Raw genomic sequence first — 18,191 nt, forward strand, 5'->3', positions numbered from 1 at the left:
CTTTCCATGGGCATCACCTTTCTCTACCCCTCTGACAAGCTTTCCGTGGGATCAGGGCCTGACGGATGGTGTTCAGTATAATGTCATCATAAATAAAACCCTTGTGACAAAAACCAACAACATGTATTTATCAAAATGAAGTTAGTTGAGGGAAACCTTGTTTCTTCCTTCAATATTAGCTTTGCGTGAAAGCAGCTTTGCTGAGATGGAGATATTCTGTCCAAAGGAGCATGGCGGAGGGCAGCGTTGCCAGCGACGTCCACGAGGTCTGGGTTGGCACCTCGTTCCCGCAGATCACACGCACATTCCTCTTCCTGGCGCTGGATGGCTGTGAGGAGCAGGCTAAGAAACAGAAGGCAGAGTCTAAGAATTCAAAGTCAACCATCCACACGTTTCACCAGTTCCTTAGATCTCAATGAGATCAACTCATTTTTAGTCTAAGTCGTGAAATCAAATCCATCTCCTGGTGACGTTGTTGGCTACTACGCAGCTTTATCCGTGCTGTCCTGTTCTCATCGTCACAGAGGTCAAACTGGCATTTCCTCTCTACTAGGAGACGTACCAGCTGGATGGCCACTGGCCCAGGCCAAACGGAGAGCAGCCCTACAAAAGCGAGAGGACTGTTTAGGAAATTGCAGCGTACACTTTCAAAGCATGCAATAACTTGCAATGATTTGTAATAACGTTTAAGCATTTGGTCATGTGCTGTTCCTATCCCTTTAGGGCAAATACTCAGTTTTCTTCTGGAGAAAGAACACTTCTTAGCGCTTATTCCTCAGCACATTAGTGAAAGAACAATCTCTTTGAAGAGAAAGAACATGACCTTGAGATTCAGCTCAGCTTGGGTTTGAATTCTCCTCCGCCCCTTCTCGGCTGCCCCTCAGCCTTTCTTCGGCTCCATTTCCTCATCAGCAAAATGTGGATAAAGCTGTTGTCATCACACAGGACACCACAGCGACGCTTAAATGAGAAGCTGTGTAACGTGTTTCGAGCAGACCCTTGCCCAGATCACAGCTCAATGATTGTTAGAGAATATTAATGTCATTATTACTATTATTTGGCAAAGACTGTTTCAATTAAGTGAAACATTATACCTTCTTTGCAGACGTGGTTTAAGGACGAGAAAGAACTCCCAATGTCTTAGAATTAGAATTGGCACCATTATTTTTATCGTTTCTCATTTTCCCCGTTAGGCTCATTATCCTGTGTCTTTTGTGTCAGGTTCCTATTTTTTTAAATTGAAGTATAGTTAGCGTATAATATTATACATGTTACAGGCGTATAATGATACAATATAGCGATTCACAGTTTTTGATAAAGCTTGTACTCCATCTATAGTTGTTATAAAATATTAGCTATATTCCTTATGTTGTACAACATATGCTTGTAGCTTATTTTATTTTATTTTATTTTATTTTATTTTATTTTATTTTATTTTATTTTATTTTATTTTATTTTATTTTTGGCTTTTTTAGGGCTGCACCTGCAGCATATGGAGGTTCCCAGGCTTGGGGTTGAATCGGAGCTGTAGCGCTGGCCTACACCACAGCCATGGCAACAGCAATATCAGATCCAAGCCACATCTTTGACCTACACCACAGCTCATGGCAACACCAGATCCTTACTGAGTGACGCCGAGTTCGAGTCTGCGTCCTCATGGATGCTAGTCAGATTTGTTTCCACTGAGCCACGACGGGAACTCCCCCTTTTGCTTATTTTAAACCTAATCTTAGTCCCGAACCCATATATTGCCCCCTCCTCTTCCTCTCCCCATTGGTAACCACTTAGTTTGTTCTCTAGATCTGTGAGTTGCCAGCATTTTTTTTTTTTTTTTTTTGGCTGCCCTTGTAGCAGGTGGAACTTCCCGGGCTAGGGATCAAACCCACACCACAGCAGCGACCCAAGCCACTGCAGTGATGGTGCCAGATCCTTAACCTACTGCGCCACAAGAGAATGCCTAAAATTTCTTATTGGTACATAAAATAGCAGGAATTATAAACCCAAGGTGCCTTGTGGATTAAACGAAATAATGGTCTATAGAGCAGGCTCCTGCAGTTTTAGTCGCATGGTCGGCATTTAAATAAATTTTAGTTCTTAAAATCATCATGGGCAGTATTTAAATCAACTATACTTCGATTTTCAAAAAATAATAAAATAGGAGTTCCCGTCATGGCTCAGTGTTTAACAAATCTAAGAACCATGAGGTTGTGGGTTGATCCCTGGCCTCGCTCAGTGGGTTAAGGATCCGGTGTTGCCGTGAGCTGTGGTGTAGGTTGCAGACGTGGCACAGATCCCACGTTGCTGTGGCTGTGGTGTAGGCCAGCTGCTACAGCTCTGATTCGACCCCTAGCCTGGGAACCTCCATATGCCGCAGGTGCGGCCCTAAAAAAGGACAAAAGACAAAATAAATAAATAAATAAATAAATAAATAATAAATAAAACAAAAGCATTATGGGGAAGAGAATTAAAATAACAAAACAAAAAAAGATTTTTTCTTTAAAGTATTATTAATTAATTTATTTATGTCTTTTTAGGGCTGCACCATGGCATATGGAAGTTATCAGGCTAGGAGTTGAATGGAGCTGCAGCTGCCAACCTATGCCACAGCCACAGCAACACAGGATCCAAGCCAAATCTGCAACCTACACCACAGCTGATGGCAATGCCAGATCCTTAAGCACCTGAGCAAGGCCAAGGATTGAACCCGAATCCTCGTGGATACTAGTTGGCTCTTAACCCACTAAGCCACGATGGGAACTCCTAAAAACCTACTTATTATTCTGATTTTCAGGGAACTTTAAGCCCAAGAAAATTCAGGATTGAAATGTTATTCAACATTTAGAGTTATAGTATATCAAATCATTCCCAACGACCAATATTAGTATTTAATACTATTATAAGTATTATAAGTATTCAAAAGGGCAGCTTTTACAATTTCCTACCTTCAAAAAAGCTTTTGTTTGAAAGAAGGGAGGAAAAGCATCAACTGAGATTAAACCAGTACTTCAATTTTAAATTTCTCATCTTGCTCATAGGAGGCAATATGAAGCTTGTAATGATGAAGGTGTTCTAAGAAATAGATGAAGGGGCCTGAGTGGAATATGTCTGCTGCATAATAGGTATTCATGTCATATTTGATTAATAAATGGATTGAAAGAATGAATAAATATATTCAGAGTTCAGTATTTCAAGGAAAACTTGTATGAAGTGAAGCAGTATTTTTGCCACAGTAAAAAGAATCTATATGTGCTATTTTTACTTTTTATTTCATAAGGACACAACTAAAACCTTATAAACTTTTGCAACAGTGATAATCATCCTTTATACTACTTTTCATTCTCAAAAGAATGCAAAAGAAAATGACTAATCTGCAATCATCTACATATCATATGTAATAAAGCTACATATGATCAAAAATGTATGTATATACTTAGATATATACCTTTAAATATACAAATAAAAAGATTCCCTTTGCTTTTTTTTTTTTTGGGGGGGCATGCCCACAGCTTGTGGAAGTTCCTGGGCCAGGAATCAAACTCCGATCCTTAACCTGCGACGCCACAAGGGAACTCTTGCCTTTACTTCTGAAGAGACTGAAGTTGACAGAAGATACCCATTCTCCAAAAAGTTAAAAAAAAAACCTCAAAAAGTGAGAAATTATTTTCATCTGTTCAAGATTCATATTCCTGCTCTTTCCCAGGATTATCAAATAATAAAAACATTTACTGGAATTTTTGTACATGCTGATTGTAGAAATCACAGTTTTTTAAAAAGGAAAAGAAAACTTCATTTGTAATACAAATGCTCAGAAAGAAATCTCATCCTGTTTTCATATGTATTTTTGGCTAAGACCATAGTCTTCTTGTGTTTATATACAATAAAATTGATTTTTTTTCTCAATGATTTACCAAAGTACATCTCTGTATGTCAGCATACATCTTTTTTAATCTTTAATTTTTATTTTTTGCTTTTTAGGGCCAAACTTGTGGCATATAGATGTTCCCAGGCTAGGAGTCCAATCAGAGCTACAGCTGCCGGCCTACGCCACAGCCACAGCAATGCCAGATCCAAGGCATGTCTGTGACCTACACCGCAGCTCAATGGCAATGCCAGATCGTCAGCCACTGAGCGAGGGATTGAACCCACAACCTCATGGTTCCTACTCAGATTTTTTCTGCTGCTCCACAATGGGAATTCCTGGACAATGTTCTATAGGCATGTGAGACCTGGAACTTGCATGAGACAGGCAGAACGGAAAGATGGACGGGGCCAGGGCTAATCCCCCTGAGCCGAGGCATTGGCCAAGCCTGGAGGGGACTTCTTGGCATGTGTTAGTGCAAGAAGTTCATTTCCTTCCTGGGAAAGACAGTTGAATGCAGGTGCGCTGTTCTTCAGCGCCGAAGTCACACGTCATCTGTTTGGGTGGAAGGTAATGAGAGCTTCAGTGGACGCAGAATCACCGGGACGATCCAGGCTGGTGGGGCAGGTCTGCTTCATGACGTTTGTCAAGAGCCCGGCCTCCCTCCATCTTAACCTGCCATTCCCGAAAACGCTATTCGCATCTCCGTGTCCGGGCCGAGGTGCAGCCCTTGGGAAGGGAAGAGGAAATCCAGGACAGGCAACGTGCTTTAAGCAAGTCGGGAGCGGCAGACATCAGCTTCGCCCATGTTCCGCTGGTCCAAACCGAGTCACACAGCCGCCCTCAGAGCAAGAGCCTCTGTGACATGCAGCCTCGCTTGGGGACAGGCTCAGGGCTTCTTGTTGTAGGCCTCCTGTCTCTGCTCCACCACCGAGGACTGGGTAACGAGAGAGGAGAACGTGTCTTCCAGGTCATAGGCCCTGGACCACGGGCCTCACGTGAAGGCCTGATGAAGAGCAACGTGCATCACGAGGAGGTTCTGGGCATCAGGGGGTGGGACTTGGGTGGTTATCCTGCGGAGGGTGAGTGTGGTCTGTGTTTGGGACGAGCATAAACCCAGGTATTCGGTGGCCGAAGGGATCCTTTAGTGCAGAGAGTGGCAGGGTCCATGCTCCTTCCTCCACAGCGTAGCGTTGGTGCTGCCCAGCCAGGGGCTCTATGTCCAGCTCTGCTCTCAGGCCCAGGACTCTGTTCTTTGCAACACGGCATGTGCAGAAGTGACGTGTACCACGTCTGAGATGAGGAGGGGAAAGCAGGCATGCTTTCTCCACACCCTGTCCCTCCGTCTGTTGGATGGAGCCAGAGAATGCCGAATCCCTAGGGGCTAGCAAGAGCCACGGATGAAAGGAGCCTGGGTCCTGACTCTCTCACACAGAAACCTGCCAGCCCTCCAGGAACACCTGTATTGAACTGTGATGAGACTGAGAAATAAGCTTCCTGTACTGTGTTGTGGTTACGCCACTGTGCTTTGGAGTTTTGGTACTTTCTACAGCAGACATAAACTTAATGGATTGATTTCTTCATCCGCTTTTTTTTTTCTTTTTCTTTCTTTATCTCTCGCTCTCTCTTATTTTTTTTTTTTTTTTTTATTCTTTGCTCTTTTTGCCTTTTCTAGGGCCACTCCCATGGCATACGGAGGTTCCCCGGCCAGGGGTCTAACCAGAGCTGTAGTCGCCAGCCTTCGCCAACAACGCGGGATCCGAGCTGCGTCTGCCTATGCCACAGCTCAGGGCAACGCCGGATCCTTAACCCACTGAGCAAGGGCAGGGACCGATCCCACAACCTCATGGTTCCTAGTTAGATTTGTTTGCCACGACGGGAACTCCTCTCTCTCTCTCTCTCGTTTATGAATGGCCACACCTGGGGCACATGGAAAGTCCTAGGCTCGGGGTTGAATTGGAGCTGCACCTGCAAGCCTACACCACAGCCACAGTAACCTGGACCCGAGACCCATCTGCGACCTAATGCCAGATCCTTAACCAGCTGAGTGAGGCCAGGGATTGAACCCGCATCTTCATGGGTACTAGTCAGGTCCTTCACCCACTGAGCCACAATGGGAACTCCACATTCATCCACTTTTTAGTCGTTTGGGTCTCCTCTAGAACCTAAGTTTCAAGAGGTCAGTCTTTGGCTTTTCATGGCTGTGTCCCCAGTGCCTAGAACACAGTGGGTGTCCCACAAATATTTATGAGTGTAGAATGAGGGCAGACTGAGTGCTGCCCCTGGCAGGAGGTATGAGCTGTGCCAAGGCTGAGGCCGACACCAAGGGCCTGTGAGTCAGAGGCACGATGCCGGCTTCTCGGAACAGAAGTAACTAGTCCTTGCCTCGGCGGTCAGTGTGGTGGCTGGGGAGAAAGGTGAGCTTGTGGTCAGGGTGAACTTGTTGACTCATCCATCCATGAACTCATCCATCCATTAAACAGGCATGCGTTGAGCTCCCGAGCTGCCGCAGGCACTCTGCTAGGCCAGGGGTATACAGGGTTACGGGGTCAATCTGTGGCTACAGTTGGGGCCAACCTAAAGGTCCATTTGTTCGGCAGATGTGGCTCTGTATGCCCCAAACAAGTGTCGCTGGCTCCAAGTGGGGAAGAGAGAGAAAGCACAAGTGGTTCCCTCCAGCCTGTTCCAGCCCAGGAGGTGCATCTCAGAGCAGTCTCTAGGGATGGAGGCCTTAGGGAGCTGGTGGCCAGCACAGTAATTCTCAGAACCATGGGTGGGCGTGGGGGAAGAAGTAAGAGAAAAGCCAGCGTCCTTATTAGATGTTTTAGAGAGGATTGCCAGGGAAGCTCGACTGCTCCCTTCAGGGAGAGACGTGCAGCTTTTCTTCTATTTGAACTTGCTGAGGCTTCATTGTCACAAGCCCTCTCGAGATTGGAGGGAGAGCTGGGGACACTTGGCTGCAGCCTTTGCAGGTGTTCTCAAGGAGACTCTGGTTCCTGGAGGGCTCCATTAAAATGCAATCTGGTTTCATCAAATGTGCCAGTATTTGGGCCAGGCCCGTGGAACGCCTTGAAGATGCTTGCCCTCCCTGCCCACTCCACACGTGGGACTGAATATTAACACACTGACCTGTGTGGCCTGCTGGAGGCTGGCTCCTGATTTCTTTTTATTTTTTTTTGTCTTTTTGCTATTTCTTGGGCTGCTGCCGCGGCATATGGAGGTTCCCAGGCTAGGGGTCCAATCGGAGCTGTAGCCACCAGCCTACACCAGAGCCACAGCAACCCAGGATCCGAGCCGCGTCTGCAACCTACACCACAGATCACGGCAATGCCAGATCCTTAACCCACTGGCAAGGCCAGGGATCGAACCCGCAACCTCATGGTTCCTAGTCGGATTCGATAACCACTGCGCCACGACGGGAACTCCCTTTTCTTTTTCTTTTTTTTTTTTGGCTCCTGATTTCTAAACTCTGAATGCCGTGACACGCTCCATGGTCAGCACTCTTCCTGATGCTGTCTCCATTTTAAAAAGACCTGACCCAGCCCATACACAATAGGCTGATTGTGGCCGAGATGACCCCGTGTCCCTTCAACATCCTTCCTCTGTGCCAACAGAAGTCGTTTTAGCTGAGTACAAGGCTGCCAGGGAACGACCACATTGCTCAGTCTCCCTTTCATCAGGTTTGGGACTAGGGGTTGGGCAGAGCTGGGATGTATACACCTTGCAGCTAATGTCTCCAAGGGGAAAGGCGCTCGCCTCCCCAGGCCCTTCCCTCTGCTCCCACTGGCTCAAAGGCAGATGCAGTGGCGGAAGCTGGCCGCTCTCTTAGATCCCTAACTGAAAGCCCTGTGCAGACGGGGGAGGAAGACAGAAGGAGCCTGGATACTTGGACGATCTTGCAGAGCAAACCACGCTGCTGGCTCTGGACCACCTGCCACCTCGAGACTTTCACGGGAGAGAGAAAGAAATTTGCGTCTTGTTGAGGTTCTTCTCCTAGGGGAGCTTCTGGCGATGGAGGCTTCTTGAGGTCATCAGTGCGTGCTTTTCATGTACGGTCTGTCCAGACTGTCAAGATCAGTTGGCTCGTCCTGGGCAGGGACCCTATTCTTTTCAGGGCTATTTAACTTGGCCAGCGATTTGCCATGATGTTGCTGTTGTCAGGCACAGGAGGAATAGTGGGGGTAGCTTCTCTTACCAACATTCAGGTTTCAGTTTGCATCTCACCTCCTTAAAGATTTTCTTGACAGCCTTATCTAAAGTAGGTTCCCCTTGATTACCGTCTAGCTCAGCCCACTCACTTCCTTCACGGCACTCAGTGAATCCGTCATGGTCTGTCTGGTATCCAACTTCCACCGTAGAACAGAAGCTGCACGAAGACAGGGGCCATGCCGACCACTAATGGGTATCAGAATATTTGACACGCAGTAGGCACTTCAACACCACATAAGTGGCGAAGCTTGAGATCATTAAGAGATTTCTGTTGGGCTTCGCAAGAGGTGTTAGCACCAGGAAAGTGTATAGGATATCTTTAATTATTATTATTATTATTATTATTATTATTATTATTATTATTTCAGTGGCCACACGTGTGACACATGGCTGACCTCACTGCACCTGTGGCAATGCTGGGTCCTTAACCCCCTGTGCCACAGCAGGAACTCCTAGAATATCTTGGTGATGTTTCAAAGGGAGGCTTTCTTACCCAAGACTCAAACCCAAAGACCATAAAGAACAGTTATATACCTTACTTCATGAAGTTTAGACATCCCACATGGTGATAGACACTGTACACACAGTTTTAAAAAGTGAAAGCATGGGCGCAAATTACAAAGAAATGTTATCATCAAGGATTATTTTCCACAATACATATGAAATCCTAAATGGATAAAAAAGAAAAAGACAAATGGCTTCAGAGAAAAATAAATATAAATGGAATACACATCACAGAGAGCAAAACAAAGACAAACATACATGGCCAATAAGCACGCTTTGCAAACAGAAATGACCTACGTATCCAATGAGAGGGAGATAGTTAAATAAATTATAGTATATCCATATCACAGAATTCACGAAGCTATGACTAGGACTGAGACGCGTTTTTATTAAGTGAGAAAAAGCAGGAACAATATGGATGTGATCCCATAGACAAGAGCACACACATACACATGCACATCGGAACTGTACAGGGGAAAAGCTGAAAGAGTGCACGCCAAACTATTCCGTCTTCAGGAAAAGCAGTAGATTGGGCAGGGAGGTGTGGCCTAGGTTACTTCTAACTCCACCCGCTTTTCGAGTGTTGTAAACCTTTTACAGTGAGCATACATTCACCTATGACCTGTGTCATTCTGAAAAAAGTTTAAAACAATCGAAATTATATGGAAGCCATCTAGCAAAACTCTTGCTTGATATGTGGCAAGAGTAGTAGCCAGAATCAAACAGAAGTGATCTGAAAATCTGGTCAGTCCTACGGAAAGAGATCTAGGTGCTACCTTAGGTCACACAGACATGCTTTGAACAATGGGCAGCTCTACAGGGGCCCTCAGCCCTTCTTCTCTTAACCCCACCCCCACGCTTGCATTCTCCTCCCTTGTCTTGAACCATCAGCTACAACCTGCCTTTAAAATAAAATGTATGTACTCATCGTACTCTGGGCTGACATTAGGCGAGTTTCTTCAGGTGCAAGTAGAGCCCGTTCTTGGGTTTGAGGAAAATATTGGGCCTGGAGACGAGAGGCCTGGTGGGTTCTGCCGTCAGTGAGAAGCGGAGCAGAATCAAGGCGACAGCCGCCTTTAACTCAGCCATCGCAAACTGCTGCCCCACGCAGTTCCTGCAGACGCCAAGGGAAAGAAAGAGATACTTGAACAAGGAATGCTCCTTCTGACTCTTTCATAAGCTCCTAGAACAACAAGTCTGACTTCGCTGGCAGCATTTTCACACTACGTGACTTACCAACATTTGGACGCTGGACTGAAGGGCTCCCTGCAAGACTGTGAGCTGGGGGGTTCCAGGTGGTGCCCTCCCTAAACAAGGTGGCACTTGGAAGTGCCCAGAGGACCGTCTCTCCTCTGAGGTTCGGATGTAAAACTGGGTGACTGTAGCCGGTAACACTGCACTGCAGAACTGAAATTTGCCAAGAAGGTAGCACTTCAGTGTCCCCTCACACACACACAGAAGGTAAATGCGGAAGGTGAAGGATGTGCCAATTAACTAGGCAGGGAGGGATCCTTTCACGGTGTCTGTGTGTATCAACTCATCGTGATACACACTTCAAGTAACTTAGAATTTAGGACGTTCATATACAGATGCAATACAGTTTGAAAAAACAGAAGTCTTTCTCCTTTGTTGGGAGTGAACTTGCGCTGAGCCCATGAGCAACAGCTCGCATTGCTGGGTAGCTTTCTGAGGCATGGCTGTACAGTGTGACACAGAGAAAGGTGTCGTGCTCTGGGAAACTAACTGGCCCTTTCAGGGGCTCGAACAGGCACCAAGACCTAGCGCATGGTCAGGCGAGAAGACGAGCTTCCCTGGACGAATTTAGAGAGCTGAGGGGCTACAAGGATAAGAGCGTTCCCAAGCAAACAGTTCTGTGCATTTTCAACAACTTCAAGTTGTCCTCACCTTGGTCCAGCTGAGAACGGTAAGTAGGCGTAGCAGTGTCTCTTGTCATTATTCTCCTGAGAGAACCTCAAGGGGTCAAAGACCTGAAATGAGAGGGCAAGCCCGCCACCATCCCCCACACACCATCAGCACATTTCTTAAGCTACTGCTTAGCCCTGACCCACACAAATAGAATACAGACATGTGATTTCAGATGTTCTGCTGGCCGCATATGAAAAAGGGGTAATGGATTTTAATACAAGCATTTACTTAACAGAAAATATGACCCTTCCAATGTGGATTCATATAGGCCATTATTAAGGAAATACCTCACATTTTTTGGTACTACATCTTTAAACTTTGACATTTCCAGCACAACTCCACTCCAAGCAGCCACATCTCAAGGGTGGTTCATGGCCACCGTACCAAACAGCACAACTCTGGACCTGCAGAACTTGTCTGGCTCCCAGTTGATTAGTCGGCTACCCAGGTTAAGGAAGGGGAAAGCAGAAACGCCATGGCCATTGGTGATCTTTCGCTTTGAGGGGAGGCGGGCGCCTACTTACAGGTCAAGTGAAAATGCTTATGTGATCAGTTGAACCACTCGCCCATGGCACGCGACAGATTGGAAACTAGCAGCTTATGGAAAAGGAAGGATCTGTCCACTTTGTGAGAGTTAGAGTTTCGAGAGACTCAGGAGTGCTCCCCATCTCCTTCTGGCCTCTCCAGATCCCCTCTCCTCCCTTTCCCATCCTGCGCCTGGGCTCCCGACAGACCCCTGTGGTTCCCGCGGGTTTGGCATGGAGAGGAGATCTGGAGAGTGGGAGGAGAGCGCGTCCAGGGTGTTTAATCCCCGGGCGCCTCCCAGCCAGGCGGCCAAAGGTTAACTGCACACTCTGCTGGCAGCCACCACTCCTGTCCAGGGGCCTTTCCCAGCTGCAATCTCTCTCCGGGTTTCCTAACTCTCCCTCCCATGTCCCTCAAGCCCAGAGGAGTAAGCACTGCAGCAGTTATTTGCTCCGTCTGGCTTCTCCGAAACCCTACCCAGAGAGTTCCTCTCTGAAGTTCTCCTCAAAACACACTCAAGTCCACTCTCCCCCCCTTGAGTGGGCCCTTGCCTTCCTGCCAGAATTCTGATGGTGACATCCAGCAAGGAGACTTAGAGGGGCCCGAGTGGCTGTGGACAGTCCACACCCTTGCGGACGTCTAGCTAAGTGCTTGGGAGAGCACCTTAAAAAAAGACTGAAATACAGCCCGGGGCAATTTAGAGCAGATGGCACGGCATTACCCCAAGCTTCCCTCCAAAGCAAGATGAGGTAGGAAGAGAGGAAGAGGCGGTGGTCCTTAAGTGGAAAAGTGTCTCATTGTTGGTTATGACTATTTTTGTCGTGTTGTGTCATTTGCCACTTCCATGCCTAACTAACACAAAGTAAACTGCACAGTGTTAGTTCTTGGAAGTATTTACGTGTGAGACAGGCGTACCTGTGGGTTTTCCCAGATGGCAGGGTTGTGGTGGAGCCCCCAGATACTGCAAACCACAGTAATTCCTGAGAAAGGAAGGAAATCAATGAGATTGTGGGGGAAAGAGCATATCATGAGCTCCTGTCACACTGCTCTTCAAGAAGACTCTTCTTCTTGAAGGGAAGGAAGTAGCTCTTGACCGAGTTCTGTGGGCCGTGGGTGATTGCCAGCATGAAGGTCCTCCAGGAAGGGGGGGCTGGTGGCACCTCAGTCTTCAAATCGATCATCTAGTTAGTACCCGATTCTATCTTAAGGAGCCGTTGGCATGATGTCAAAATGACAGGCCATGCTCATGTTTTCTGCCACCTCTGGAAATTACTGACGGGTCTACTAGTGGGTTGTAAAGTACCTAGGGGCAATGGCTGGGGAGCAGAAGAACCAAGCTGTACTTCCATCGGGCAGATCCAATGAAAAGTTTCTGTTGGTGCTCTTCATGCATGCAAGGTAGGGAAATCTGGCAAATATCCATGAGGTATGGGGAGTAAGAAAAGGACTGTGAGAGGTGAGACAATTTGAGGACTATTCAGTCACCAGAAATACTTCTGGGAACTCAATTCTGGATCTGTCAACAAAGCGACAGGCAGTGACAAGCGGTTGGTATCGGCACAAGGAATCCTGTGGCTTTGTTCCCAAGGGCAAGAGTGAAGAGGACACTGAAGCAGGTGAATGAGGCTTGTCACATGTGACCCCTCGGCCTCCCACTCGCCCTGCTCAGACACTTGTGCTGCTCTGGAGAACACTGGGCTCTGGACGTGGGGCCTCTTGAGCTAGTTCCAGCTCTGCTCATCTGCACGTTGGCACCCCCCGGTGGGTTTGCGGTATACCAAAGGCATCTGAAAGTGCTTCGTAGACTGCAAAGCATGTAGAAGGGTCTGGGGACATCATGTTCTGAAGGGAAAGAATGAGACCATCTCTCTGAAGGCTCTCTGTAAACGATGACGAGCTGCATGGTTGTCAGGGGAAGGTGATGATGATAATGAAGACAGAGGCCCTCCCTGAGCCTTCCAGATGGGGACAATGGTACTCATCTCCCACCAGTCCCCATCGCCCGGGTCTCAGACTCAGCCAGACCAGGCTTGGCTTAGAAACAGTGTCCCATAACACAAGAAACCCTGGGCTGCGGTTGGGGTTCTGTGCTTGGCTGCACAAGACGCCGTGCCTTTGGGAAAGGTGAGGCATTACCCATTGAGCACCTAACAGGTGCCTCACCCTAAACCAGCTGTCCTTGGGCATGTCTTTGGACTCCACGAGAGCCAAGAAGCCTTCTGGTCGCTGTCACTGGGTTCCCCAGGAGCCCCCTGTTCTCCAGAAGCTGCTTAGGAAAAGAATGCCAAGACCTGCAGGCAAGGAGCGTCCATCTGAGAAGGTAATGGGCTTGCTGAGTTCTCTGGAAAAGGAGAGGACTGGAGGTGCCAAGCGGAGGGACTCCTTAATGCACATCGTGGTGTATGACATCTCACCCAGCTGGCCCCTGTGGGAACAAGAGAGGAGCAAGGGCAACTCAGACTCCACATCTAGCTTGTAAATAAGGGTAGATGTTTCTATTGGATGTTGGTTCCTGGTAAAAGCTATTTGACCAATCGGTTGATGCAACAGAATGTTAACATGGGACTCTTTCTGCCTCAGGATCAGCTGAGGTCCAGAGACGAGGAACTGAACAGGTGCCAAATATCCTCATCACAAAATGAACCACTAAACTACTGCTGAGAGATTTGCCAAGGGCATTTCTGAAAACTAGTTTCGAAGCACTTATCTCATGATGTAAATCCAAAACATGGTACACACACACACACACGCGCACACGCACACACACACACACACACAATGGAAAATTACTCAGCCATAAAAAAGAAGGAAATAATGCCATTTGCAGCAACATGGCTGGACCTAGAGATTATCATACTAAGTAAGTCAGACCAAGAAAGACAATACTATATGGGTTCACCAATACGTGGAATCTACCAACAATGATACAACAGAACTTCTTCACAAAATACAAACAGACTCAAAGACTTTGAAACCAAACTTACGGTTACCAAAGGAGAAACACTGGGGGGAGGGAGAAATTAGGAGCATACACACACCATCATCCACAAAACTGATGATAGGGGCCTGGTGTATAGCACAGGGAAACCTACTCAACACTCTGTGTTGGCTTAAATGGAAACCGAATCTGAAAAAGGATGCATACTTGTATACGTGTACCTGACTCATTTTGCTGTGCACTTGAAGCTAACACAACATTGGAAGGCAACTATACTCCAGTAAGTTTTCTTTAAAAGGAATGTGTAAGGAGTGGAGAGAGGAGGCCCAGGTGTTTTGAGTGGGCATAGTTGGAATGCTGGAGGACCATGGGGAAGGGAGGAGGGGGCAAAGAGGGGCTTTAAAAGGATGACATAGATGAGCTGACCTGTGCTCTGTTTGGGAAGTATGGGGAGCACAAGACTGAGAGAAAAGGCTGTGACTCAGAGCAGACGGAGAGGCAGAAAAGCAACAGGAACAAAACAGGACTGCTCCAGTGTGTCCTAGGGGCCAAGGAACAGGCAAGAGGGAGCACACTTGGGAACCAGCTTGAAAGGATCTCTAAGCATAAGGATTCCTTTGTCTTGTGAATCATCCCTGCAAAGTCCCAGGGAGGGGCTCTCCCCAAATCCCACAGATGCAGCCATCCAGAGTCAAAGGAAGCCCTGAATATCCACCACGTGTAGAGAACAAAATCGCCATAGTACCAGCTGCTTTCTCCTCAGCCTCTCTCCTTCCTGGGACCCTTTCTGGATGGTTGGTAAGTGGAAGCCAATCCACAACCCCATCATCCGTGCTGGCTTCCAGACCCAAGGACCTATGAGCTGGATTAGATGGAGATGCTCTAAGTGGATTAGCCTTTGAAGTTGTTTATTACTGCCCTGGACCAGACAGCTTAAGTACTGAAATGGGACTGCTCTTATGATTTAAATGGATGGAAATGCTGTGAGATTCACTCAAGGTTCCACCCCAGGGATGAAAAGCACTTGTCCCCCATAGCAAGTTTCAAGGGCCACTCAGAGAAGAAGAAAAATGTTTCTCTGCATCCTAGCTAGCCAGATTGGTTCAATAAAATGACACCATATATTTAGTCTCTTTGTTTCACTGTGCTTCTATCTGCTTTTCTGAGTAATTATTTTGAAGGTAGGCTTTGGCTCTTTGGCAATGTGAAATTTTAATTTTGACTCTTTCCTCCTTGAGCCCAGAGTAAGAGACGTGATTCTGCTTAGCTTAGCACTTTCCAGACTTAGGAAAAACAGTGTTGTCCATCTCAGCCCCAGTGCAAAGAGAAGAGAGGCCTTTTGACCCACCGCAGAAGTGGGTTGATGAGGAGCCAAAGGAGATGAACAACTTTCCAACTTTTGCAGAAATTGCTCTTTGCAGCGAGCTTTTATTATCTGTCTAAAAGAATGATCAATTCTCAGACTGCCCTAAACAAATCTCATTAAATGTAACGATGAGGCAATACTATTGCGTGGAAACATACTTTATTCTCTATAATCTTGTTGCCATTTCTCTTATCAAAATAACTGGTAGTTAACAGATCCTTTGGCCTTCATCTTCTGGCAGATTCCTTTTAGGCAGAAACCTGGCAGATTTCTTTATGAGTTCACCTTTCACATGGGCCACACAAGAACAAGAAGGTCACTATTTGAGTTGTATATATATCTGCCTTAATCAGGTTTGAAATATCTAAATAATGTTGGGAGGTGATACAGAGTGTTTCTAAACTCAATGAATGAGTAAACTCTTACCAAGCGACAGTGCATTTTGTGCTGTGTAGATCACACCTTTAATTTATGGTAGGAAATGACCAGTATTTCATCATAGAAAGTGAGTTCTCTACTATACCTGTAGACATTCAAATTTTCCTTAACAAATGTTCTTAGCATTTGAAATGTGGTGTCTCCCCCTAGTCACTGGGCTGGGTTGCCATTAGCATTTCCATCTTTCTCTGACCAGCAGAACAATGACATGTGAAGTATCTAGCTGGTGTGAGGAGTGTGGTCAGTACTGGGGACCTGTGTTTTTCTTGCAAACAGCATCTCTGAGGGGCAAACCTCTAACCTGGGCTTCACTGACGGACAGCAAGATATGCTGAAAGTCTAGGCAAATGGAGTTGAATTTTTCCACCTCGCTAACTAACGTTTTTGTGTGAGAGTCTTTATATTGACAAATAAGGGCGGCATAAAAAATTGATCTGGAAAGAAACAAAAAAGCAGGTAAAAATAAATACATTGACAAATTATTGTAGAAATAATATAAAAGAGGATTAAAATTCCCACTGAGGAAAAACCAAAAGGCGTCCGATGGTATACAGGCTCTTCCCTTGCAAGAAACAGGAAGAAAGCTGAAGACTTGGAAAAATAGCTTAGAAAGACCAGTCCAGGTCCAGTGTTGTGAGCTCACTCTTTGCGCCCATCCTGCAAGAGGCAGCTTGAGTGTCAGATCTCCAGGCAGTCTCCTTGAGCCCTGCATGCCAGCTTAGGTGCCAGGCTCCTAAATGTCTGTGGTCACCAACGTGTTATCTCATCGCCCTTAACATGGTATACTGCAATCTTGCGAATGGGGCCTGTCTCCTGTACTAAAGTATGAGCTTGTTGAGGGCAGGACCCACACCAAATCCTGCACAGATTGTATTGCATCTCAGTACTTTAAATATATTCTGCCCATATTGCCTAAACTCATGGACAGTGGGTATCATTTATTACTATGTTCTAAGTGCAAAGCGGATTCTGAGGAGTGAGCAAGTAGATAGGAGAAAATGCCTACCAGGAGGCTTAAAAATGCACATGCTCACTCAGGTCCCTCAGAAGAGGAGCCCCATTTGAGCCATCACAGCCCCATTCACTGCCATCAAGTTAGGAATGCAAGCCCCGTTTCCACTGTCCCAGGGCCTCAGAGGAAGAAAGAAGTAGGACATTTTACACACCACTGCCTAGAAATACAATGAAAGAGCTAACGACGCATGAGTGAGTGCAAAAGACAAAGGAGTAATTTTGGATCTTCTAGAAAAACAGAAGAATAAGTAGATTGCCTCTTCTTCTGCTGGAATTCCATATGCGTATCTTGAAGCATTATGGTTATCAAGAGGACAGAATAAAGGAAAAATCCCGTGGAGCAAACTTGGGTAAACTGCTTGGGGATACAGGTTCTTACCAGGTGATGGAAGACCCGTCACCCAGGATGCTCCTGATCTCTTCCCGGCATCTCTCCTGATGCTCAGGGTAAGAGCCAGGTGGTAGAGGAGCCAGGTAAGGCCGCCTGTCATGGTTTCATGCCCTGCCAACAGGAATGTGTTTACCTCAGACCATAGGTCAGTATCTGAGAAGCTGTCACCATTTTCAGCCTAGAAAGAACAGTAGAGATATTTTTATGCAATGTCAGTTTATTGACGTTGGAGCTCCAATCGAATACTCGCTTGAGGGAAAAAGATAGCATTTGAAATAGAGTTTTAATTTTAATTCAGTTCAACAAATATTCTTGTGATCCACATTTTGCCCAGAGCATAAACGAAAACCAAAGATAGGTAAGAAAAGCTGGCCTTGCAAAATATTCCTATAATCATTCTGCCAGATGTATCCAGATTTTCCAGCATCTCCTCCTCATCAATTTATTAGCTTACTTTGAGACCCATCTTCCTGTGTTTCCCTAAACTAATGTGATCTTTATGATAATCACAAAATTCTGTTGAATCAGTAAAAACTTCAGACTTATCTGACTCCTTCCATTGACAGAGTTACAGAATTCAGTCTTTCCTCAAACCCCACAGCACCACCCATCAATTCAAATGTATTGTTCAAAGTAGTTGATCGATTTTGCCTTTGTCTTCCCTCCTCCCCACTCATCCAACTCCCTACACAATTGACTAGATATGAGTAGGCTCAGAAACTTGAAAGACTCACCAGAGCAGAAAGGGCAATATCAAGAACATTCTGGTACTTCCTCTTCTGAGTGTTACCCTGTTGATTCTCATTCATGCGGGAATTCTTTCCAGCCTGGATTATCTTTCTGCAGTAGAATAAGAATTCCCCATTACCAAAGTAACAGCAAAGTCAATCAAAGTAAAATAAATTACAGAGCAAACCATGGCCCAGAAATAGCTGAAAATTTTGCCTAATTTCCTGAGGTCAGGATGAGTACATCATATTTAATAGATTTAATTGACGCAGATGGCTATTTCCCCATCATG

At 46.1% G+C, this 18,191-nt stretch overlaps 1 protein-coding gene across 1 annotated transcript in view; it reads right to left on the reverse strand.

Annotated features, from left to right (window-relative positions):
* LOC100627093 (cytochrome P450 4X1) overlaps positions 108 to 18,191 on the reverse strand; it is a 55,763-nt gene continuing 37,679 nt past the window's right edge. Inside the window, 8 exon segments of the mRNA XM_021096705.1 lie at positions 108 to 603; positions 9,506 to 9,686; positions 10,478 to 10,560; positions 11,939 to 12,003; positions 13,315 to 13,448; positions 17,159 to 17,228; positions 17,231 to 17,348; positions 17,905 to 18,006. Coding sequence (XP_020952364.1) covers positions 9,518 to 9,686; positions 10,478 to 10,560; positions 11,939 to 12,003; positions 13,315 to 13,448; positions 17,159 to 17,228; positions 17,231 to 17,348; positions 17,905 to 18,006 — 741 coding nt within the window. The 3' untranslated portion in view covers positions 108 to 603; positions 9,506 to 9,517.

The sequence above is a fragment of the Sus scrofa genome, chromosome 6, assembly GCF_000003025.6.
Source record: "Sus scrofa isolate TJ Tabasco breed Duroc chromosome 6, Sscrofa11.1, whole genome shotgun sequence".
NCBI lineage: Eukaryota > Metazoa > Chordata > Mammalia > Artiodactyla > Suidae > Sus > Sus scrofa.